Source organism: Scyliorhinus canicula, unplaced genomic scaffold (assembly GCF_902713615.1).
Source record: "Scyliorhinus canicula unplaced genomic scaffold, sScyCan1.1, whole genome shotgun sequence".
Lineage (NCBI taxonomy): Eukaryota > Metazoa > Chordata > Chondrichthyes > Carcharhiniformes > Scyliorhinidae > Scyliorhinus > Scyliorhinus canicula.
In genome coordinates, this window is record NW_024055818.1 from 1 (window position 1) to 9,717 (window position 9,717).

General features: G+C 43.9%; 1 protein-coding gene across 1 annotated transcript; it reads left to right on the forward strand.

The window, feature by feature from the left end:
- The first annotated feature begins 71 nt into the window (after positions 1–71).
- On the forward strand, positions 72–6,452 carry LOC119961108 (multidrug resistance-associated protein 9-like). Its single transcript, XM_038788578.1, has 4 exons — positions 72–175; positions 2,359–2,491; positions 5,348–5,512; positions 6,120–6,452. Exons 1-4 carry the CDS (start codon positions 72–74, stop codon positions 6,210–6,212), a joined length of 495 nt encoding a protein of 164 aa, XP_038644506.1. The 3' UTR covers positions 6,213–6,452.
- The last annotated feature ends 3,265 nt before the right edge of the window (positions 6,453–9,717 follow it).

Below are 9,717 nucleotides of genomic sequence, written 5' to 3' on the forward strand. Positions count from 1 at the left end.
TATGAGCACCAATGTGTGACAACCACCGGTTCTTTCCGGGGGGGGCTGAACGGGGGGTTTCGGAGGTGGCAATGAGTAGAGATCGAGAGATTTGGGATCACTTTATTGATGAGGGTTTCCCGAGCTTGGAGGAGGAGAATGAGTTGCCAGTGGGAATGAATTCCGGTATCTACAGGTGAGTGATTTTGTGCGGAGGCAGGTTGCGATCTTCCCACACCTGCCGCCCCTGGGGCTACAGGATAAGGTGTTGTCGAGAACAGGAGTAGGATGGGGGAAGGTCTCACAGATCTATAAGGAGCTGATGGAGTGGGAGGGAGCCCCGATTGGAGAGGTGAAGAGAAAGTGGGAAGAAGAGTTGGGTGGGTAATTGGAGGCTGGGTTATGGGAGGAGGCCCTGAGGAGAGTTAATGCATCCGCGTCATGCACCAGGCTCAGCCTGATACAGTTTAAGGTGGTCCACAGGGTACACATGACTGTGGCCCGGATGAGCTGGTTCTTTAAGTAGGTGGAGGATGGGTGTGGGCACTGTGCGGGGTGCCTGTGAATCATGCCCATATGTTTTGGGCATGTCCGAGGCTGAGGGATTTCTGGCAGGGGTTTGCTGACATCATATCAGAGGTATTAAAGCTGACGGTGGTTCCGAGTCCAGAGGTGGGAGCCCAAGGGGTGAAAGGGCCGATGCCCTGGCCTTTGCCTCCCTGGTGGCCAGAGACGGATCTTACTAGGGTGGAGGGACTGGGAGTCCCCTAAGTCGGGGGTGTGGATCGGCGATATGGCGGGCTATTTCAGACTAAATTTGCCATGAGGGGTTCGTTCCAGGGGTTTGCTCAGAAGTGGCAGCATACATACACTTCTCTAAGAAAAATTAAGCTGTCAGCGGGGAGAGGGGTCGGGGGGGGGGGGGGGGGTGGAGATAAAGGGAGGCATGAGAGAGATGTGTAAGGGTAGGAGGGGTGGTTGGGGAAGGTGGCATTGATTGTGTAAGCCATTTTGGCTGGGGTCTGTGCCCAGGGGTTTGTTGGTTATATTGTTTTGTTTTTGTTGAAATTTGATGTTTAAAATTGTTAAAATTATAAATGCCTCAATCAAATATTTTCAAAAAAAAATGGTGGTGAGCCACCTGCTTGAACCGTTGCAGTCCATGTGGTGTAGGTACTGATGTGTTGGGTACTCTGGATCCATGGAGACTGCGTTTAATTCAGCAGTAACACATACAGGCTACCAACACTTGAAATAGTACAACACTATTTTATTAAGCTAGAAACTGTTGAACATACTTTCACTGTGGGTCGACACTATGTTATATTAAACTAAAGACCTATGCCTATCCTAACCAGTCTATGCACTCCGCACATGGTGAAGGTCTGCAAGCTGTGAGCTTTGTCCTTCTGAGAGGCTGCATCCCGGATGAGCAGTAAAACTGATGCCCTCTGTCTTTATAGTGAGTGTGCTCCAACTGGTGATTGGCTGCGGTGTTGTGTGTGTTGATTGGTCTTGCTGTGTGTCAATCAGTGTGTGTGTCTGCACCATGATATACTGGTGTATATTATGACAGGTATGCCTTCTGTACTGTTAGAAAGATTTCCAGGATTTTGATCCAGTGACATTGAAGTTCCAATATAGCAAAAACAGGATGATAAGTGGCTTGGAGTGGAACTTCCAGGTCATGGTATTCCCATGCACTTGTTCTTTGAGGTGGCAGAGGTCTTAGGTTTGGAAGATGCGGTCGAAGAAGCCTTGGTGACTTTTTGCAGTGCATTGGTGGTGGATGGGGTACCAATCAAGTGAGATAAATTAAGAGGCCCTTCCAGGGTTGTGCACTGGAGCACAGTTGCCATGAGGGAGGGGTCATTGCCATAAAGGGAGCCTATCGTGGGTTGTGGGATGTCCATGAAAGAGGCCCCTACCGCCGCTCCCCAGAACCCATTGGGAGGCTGCCAGGTTTACTTGATAGTCTTCCCTTGTAGTGGTGTGCCCTCCAGATGTGAGAAGAGTGTGAGGGAAGAAGTGGCCCTTAATTGACCACTTAAGTGGCTTTATACTTGATGGGCAGCTTGCTGCCAAATCCCCCCTACTGGCAATATGCCATGGAAGCGGGAAGACAGGGGGGCTCCCTTTCTGACACTTTCCTCTGTAACATTGCCAGCCCTCCTGCCTCCCAGCCCAACACCAAAGAGCTGTGAAATTGCAGCCCTAATGTTATAAAACATTTATTTGACTGTCACCACAATCCTGATAATCAACAAAGGCATTGGTTACATTCTCGTGTACTGGTTAAAGATTGTGGTTAACGATTCTAGTTAAAGTAAATTTTAACGTGGGAAAATCAGAACAACTGTTCCCTGGTTCATTGTGAAAAAATGATTCTATTTTGAAGATTTCAAAACTTCCAAAGAAACTGGAGTCAGAGGTGATTGAAAACGGGGAAAACTTTTCTGTCGGAGAGCGTCAGTTGCTTTGCATGGCAAGAGCGCTTCTGAGAAATTCAAAGGTAAGAAAAAGAAAAAGAAAAAGAAAAAGAAAATGAAAGGGTGAAATGCATTAAAAGACTAACCAGATGTTTTCAGAAATATCTTAAAGTGGACAGTTGCTGAAAACAGATCAGTTACATTAATCTGGAATTATTATCTGACCTAGAACATTGAGTAAATTAAAGCACCGACACGTGCAGTGTGGGTGGTTTTAACCCTGTAAAGGCAAAACAAAACTGAAAAGAAGGACATTCCACATATTGAAAACGTTATTACAAATCTTAAAACTGCTTCCTCATGTCAAGTGAAGTACTTATTGAAATAAAAACAGAAAATTCTGGATAAACCCATTGGGTTTTCCCGTTGAATGCACCCCTCGCCATCCCACCAGCACCATCAGCCAGAAAATCCCGGCCAACGTTTCGGATCAACAAACTAAGCTGCAAAAATTAAATTAAACAAACTGAATGTTTTCCAGTGTAGAAATCAAGCTCTTATAACTGGTAAAATAACTCAGTGGATTGATGGGGATAAGTGTGATCAGTTATCATACTAATTTCAATTTTCTGTAAACATTGTGATCTTTCATCTTTCTTCTTCACCATGCCCAGCCTGGCTAGCTTACTGCACTGTTTGCCTCTATCACAACAGTGTCTACGTCAAAATAACTCATTCTTAAATATCAGGAAGCAGAGATAATTTTCAGAAATCCATTGTTGGATGTTCAAAATAAGGGACAGGACTTTCTGACCACCCCCAGCCCAAGATCGGAATCCCACCTGAGGTGGACCTTTAACTGGACCATTACATTTTCCAACCCGCCTGGAAAATTTACCCCAAGGTACAGATTTAAGTGGGTTTAATTTTTAGTGTTTCTGTGTAAGAAAGGACAAAACTCTAGTTAGATTCATGTTAAACAAAGGTGTTTGCATGGATGGGTATTTTTGTTTAAATTTAGAGTACCCAATTCATTTTTTCCAATTAAGGGGCAATTTAAAGTGGCCGATCCACCTAGCCTGCACATCTTTGGGTTGTGGGGGCGAAACCCACGCAAACACGGGGAGAATGTGCAAACTCCACAGAGACAGTGACCCAGAGCCGGGATCGTACCTGGAATCTCGGCCCCGTGAGGCCGCAGGGCTAACCCACTGCGCCACCGTGCCGCCCTTCGATGGGTATTTTATGGTTTCATTTAAAACTGTGTCTCAATTGTGCTCAGAGAGTTTACAGTGTGACAAGTATAGCATGAGAAAGAATAAAATGTTGCTTTGTAACCAGAGGCCACTTTAGAAAAGAAAGATCTTGTGATTATGTTTAACTGAAATCAATCTGGATGCGGCCAAACCGTGAGAGAGAAGGTAGCTCTCAAAGCTCTGCCTGCTAGAAGCAGGAAAGCCATGAAAGAAGTAATGAGTAAGAATGCAAGTTCTAGAAGCTAAAGTACAGTTAGTTCTAGAAACTAGTTACTGAACAGCGAGGTTTCCATAAAGGTTAAAGTTAAAAGGAAAACTGGAACTGGAATTTGAACAGGGTACATTTCAGCAAAGCTAAAGACAGAGCTGAATGTGCAGACCTGGGTGAAATTGGCGAGGGAAAAACCAAACATCTGTAGTATTTGTAAAGTTGGTGTATTATTTCCTATCTTTGAAACTTTGGTATTCTGTTTGGAACGGAGTACTTGAAAGGATGGATGGAAACTTGAATGCATGGGGCAATTCAAGACAAAAGAATACCGGAAGGACAGTTGAAAATCCTGGAGCTGGATCCTTGCTGAAAATAGCTGAGGGAAAGCATTGTTTGTAAGAAGATTCTAAAGCCTGTCTTACTTGTCGGCTTACAGGGATTGTGGGCGGGATTCTCGCAGCCCTGGGCTAGGCCGGAGAATACTCACAACCGGGCCACGCCACCCCATCGCTGGCACATGATTCTCCACAGAGAGCATTGGTGCCGATGTGGTTGGTGTGATGACGGTCGCGGCCTGCTCTACACGCCCCCCCCCCCCCCCCCACCACTATGATTCTCCGGCCTGGAGGCCGTAAAAAAAAATTGAGTCCCACTGACGCCGTTCTAACCTGCTATGAGCTGGCGGGACCTCGCCGTTGAAGGGTCGGGTGGCGGCCTGTGGGGGGTCCGACCCCCGAGGGGGCCTCCGATGTGGCCTGGCCCACGATCGGGGCCCACCGATCGGCGGGCTGGCCTCTCTGGCTGGGGGCCTCCTTTCCTACACGCCGGCCCCTGTAGTCCTGCGTCATGTTGCGTCAGGGCCGGCGCGTTGAAGGAGGCCACTGCACATGTGCGCGTTGGCGCCGTCGCCATTGCGCATGCACGGATGCCGCGGCGCCCAGTTCGCGCTGGGAGCGACATGTGGAGCGGTGTGAACCACTCCAGTGCCGTGCTGGCCCCCTGTAGGGGCCAGAATTAGTCCTGGCAGCGGCCCGTTCACACCATTGTAAAAAACAACGGCGTCTACGACGACGTGGACACTCTGCCGCGGGATTAGAGAATCCCGCCCTGTGTGTTTACTAAGAACATTATGGTAGAAGATACATTTTGTAACCTATGGCATTCTCAAAGTCTGTGTACCGTTGTGAACATACGGGGGAGTTAAAGAGTATTGTAGTCAAACTTTCATGCTTAATACTTTTTTTTTTGTTGTTAATAGCTAATTGGCAATCTTGTGACTCTGTTAATCCACAAGTTACAGATTTTTGAGCCAGGGTTCCATTCTGGGACCTTCCTGTCTTCCAAAACAGTAGTACCATCAACTAGGACCATAGTATTCTCAAGTAATTGAAGAAGTGTTATACAAATGAAAATCCTTTCTTCTGACTGAAGAAATTCTCTTTGACTAATTTACTCTACTGTTACTCCATTAGATTATAGTTTTTGATGAAGCCACAGCATCCATTGATTCAGAAACAGATTCATTGATTCAACAGACCATCAGAGAAGAGTTTAAACATTGCACAATGCTGACGATTGCACATCGAATAAACACGGTACTGGAATGTGACAGAATTCTAGTTATGGATGATGGAAAGGTAAAGAATGCCCTGTACAACATTGCACAAATTCCCTAAATCTTTTTGGACACAATTAGTATGTTTCTGCTGACATTACCAACAGACACCCAGCTTCTGGACAATTGAAACAGCTATATATTTAATCACTTGACCATTAGACAGAAACCATTGCAATTACTATTTTTATAGACTGTCGTCATTGAATTAGAAAAAAATCCAAGAGTCGGACACTTGTCAGGTTTTAACTTGTTCCATCCCATATCTCCATAACAACTGTGCATATATATCCTGGTAATTACTACTTTAGGTAGTAGCACAATAGAAATGGAATCATGAGAACATATTGATGGATTTAATCTTCTGAAGATTATAAAATATTTGTGGGTATAAGCTCAACCTCTAACTGTATGACTAGGAATAGCAATGTGATATGATGGTGATCGTGTATTCCCTCCCCCATTAGATAGGCAAAGCCCATCTTTACTACAATGCTAAAATTCACAACTCTGTTTGAAACAACATTATTCATTATTGCCAGCATGAATATACAACCTATTGTTTTTCATTAGTCTAATTTGTTAGAATGCTGATAAGATAATTGCAATATTCACTTATTCTTTTTCAGGCTGTGGAATTTGACAAGCCAGCTGTGCTGCTACAAAATCAGAATTCAATTTTTACATCTATGCTGGCTGTTGCCAACAAAATGAAGCCATAAATGTGCAAAGAATGTCCATATTCAGAATTGCTACAGAAAGATGCTTTGATTAGATCAGAGGACAATTGACTCAAATGTTCTTAAATATAAATGCGTTTATGAAGCTGAATGTGTTTTTTTGAATAAGCCAATGTAATGAGCAATTACTTGTTTCAGCCATTGAGGGGTGAAAATAAATTGGCTCCAAGCTTTATTATTAATTTGATGATACTGAAGTTAATCATTATTGGGTTTTGTGGTAATTTATTTCAGGAAATTAAATATTAGAGAGTCACTGGAAACATGTATTGTGGTCTGTATTATTTTATTGATTGAAATTCCTTATCACAACAGTTACGCGCACAGATTGGTTAACACACTGAAGTCAGATATTGCTAGCTCTCTTCTGATGTTGGAAGGAATTTACATTACTGCCTGGTCAATATTTCAGGGAAGAGCATAGACAAGAATAGTATGCAAGTCCTTGGTATGAACGATCCAATTGATGCAAATTTTTCTTAGATTGGAACGCAGACAAGTTGGCAGAATAAAGACTGCTGGGAGAATGTTTATGCATTAGCACATTTCCGATTATATGAGTTTAAATGATGGTATCAATATACTGATGTAGATTGAATGGAGAGGTTTTGACTTGTACGTGTAACAAACACAGAAAGTTTAAGAAATAGTCAGCAATCAAGGCAACATCCATGGAGGCAACAGACAAGTGACATTGTAGCTGTGGACCCTTCATTACAATATATCTTATGATGATTTTCACAACTGCCTGAAGAACAAGTTAGTTATCAGTCAGTGGATGCAATGTAAAATATTTGGCAAGGACTCATCAACTCACACATTCTTGCCCGAACTGTATCAGGCTCATCCTTGCACAATGCCTCACTCCATACACTACAATTGATCTCTCCTTCCAAATTCCCCTTCCCATTTTTCCTTAATCCTCACCACCTGCTCACCTCCCTGCTCTCCCAGTAGATATCTCCAATTCACCACCCAAAGTTGCAGACTGGCTGGCAAAGCTGGCAAAATTTCACCACGATCATAATCTTTATGATTGTCACAAGTAGGCTGATATTAACATTAACACTGCAATGAAGTTACTGTGAAAACACCCAGAAAAGATCAAGTACATCATTCTAGGATCGGGCAAGGTCTTCCACAAAGCATGGGGGCCATTCATCAGCCTGTTCCAAGACATGTTCGAGGACAACACCACGAGGAGGGGGGGGGGGGGGGGGGGGGGGGGGGGTGAGGATCGGTCATGCAAGCCCCTCTCCACCCCAACAACAAAAAATAAAAGTCCCAACATAGCGCAGTATGTGGAGCCCAGGGCAGGCGGCAACACTAAGAGGGGAACTAAACTACCAACGAGGGGAGGGGGGACCTCACATGAAAAGCGTTGCAAATTAGAAACTTGTTTGTAAATACCCGATACACTGGAGCTGTTTATTCTGAACAAACTGGAAAAAGCAATAAAAATATTTGAAAAAATATATATATGTATTAGAAATAAGGTATAGATTTAAGTGGGTTTAATTTTGTGTTTTGTGTGGGAAACAGTATAACTCTAGTTAGATTCATGGTAGACAAAAGTGTTTGCATGTATGGGAATTTTTAGTTTCACTTCAGATTGTGTTTCTATTGTGCTATGAGAGTTTACAACACGTAAATTAAATATGGGCTTGGGGAAAGAATGAGATGTTGCTTAGCAACCAGGGCCCACATTTAGGGAAAATACCCTTTTGAGTTTAGTTTTAATTGGAAGCCAGGGTAGCTGAAGATAGGCAGTGAGAGAATGAACTATTCCCTGCTCTGCTAGAAGCAGGAAAGCCATACAATGGAGTTATGAGCAAGAAGCAAGTCCAGAGAAGCTCAACGACAGTTAGTTATAGAAACTAAAAGTTTCCAAGAAGTTTGAAGTGAAAGGAACAGAGGAAACTGCCATTGGATCAGGATACTGAAACTAAAGACAGAGCTGGAAGTGCAGACCTGGATGAAATTGATTAGAGAAAAGCCAGAGGTTGGAATCAGTTGTAAGTTTGGTGTCCTTATTTCCAGCCTTTTGAAACAATGGTGTTCTGAGTTTAAGTGTAGACATAAGAACTAGGAGCAGGAGTAGGCCATCTGGCCCCTCGAGCCTGCTCCACCATTCAATGAGATCATGGCTGATCTTTTGTGGACTCAGTTCCACTTTCCGGCCCGAACACCATAACCCTTAATCCCTTTATTCTTCAAAAAACTATCTATCTTTATCTTAAAAACATTTAATGAAGGCGCCTCAACTGCTTCACTGGGCAAGGAATTCCATAAATTCACAACACTTTGGGTGAAGACGTTCCTCCTAAACTCAGTCCTAAATCTACTTCCCCTTATTTTGAGGCTATGCCCTTTAGTTCTGCTTTCATTCACCAGTAGAAACAACCTGCCCGCATCTATCCTATCTATTCCCTTCATAATTTTCTATGTTTCTATAAGATACCCCCTCATCCTTCTAAATTCTAACGAGTACAGTCCCAGTCTACTCAACCTCTCCCCGTAATCCAACCCCTATTTGGATGCTGTGGCAAATTAAGACAAGGGAATACTGAAAGAGGAGGTGGAAGCCTGGATGGAGAACATTGCTAAAACAATAAGGAGGAAACCATGTTTGGGAAATGTGGAGGGAGATCCTCGATGAAAACAGCAAAGATAAGGCATTGCATAAAACAAGATTTTAAAACATGTCTTTTTGAAAGTGCAGTTAGGAAGTAGTCTTGTGATAATCATTTGGGGTGAATTTGTGGAGAAATCCACAGGAGACCAATTGAATGACATCAGCTACAGGGTTTCAGAGTGGGGTGTTATCCTTGAAATCTGTCTACATTTGTGAAGATAAGTGAGAGTGAAGGAATGTTGTATTATAGTCAAATTTTTCATGTTTAATGAATGATTTTTCTGATTGTTAAAAGCTAATCGACTGTCCTGTGACTCTATTCCTCATGTTTGCTGAATTTGACAGGGCCACAAAGCGTAGACAGTCATGGGTAATAGAGCCACAGAGAGTTGGGACCAGAAAGCATAAACACTCCAATGGATCTGTGCCACAATTTAGAAGTCTTTGCTTGCCATGCCTACCCTGGCCCCAGTCCAGGACAGGGGACAGACAGCTTGTCAGTCCTTGGTCAGTCCCTCACACGTCGGTCTTGGAGGTTTGTGGATGGATATTGGGCCGCAGGTGACACAGTCAGTCAGGGAAGGCATTTTCAGTCTGTAGACGGGAACAACTAATGTTGGGGAAGCACTCAATAGTCCCATGTGGGGGGGCAGGGACCTTGCTAAGTCACAGCACAATGGGCTTCAAGATGGAGAGCTGTCAGGCCTACATGGGGCATTGGGACGTCAACATCAAATGGTTCTGGGGCAAGGGCGGGGGGAACAGGGACATCAACAACCAACATGATGGGATCACGGATTAAGGAGAGTGAAACCTGGAGGGAGGGAAACCAGCACATGATGATCCTACAGC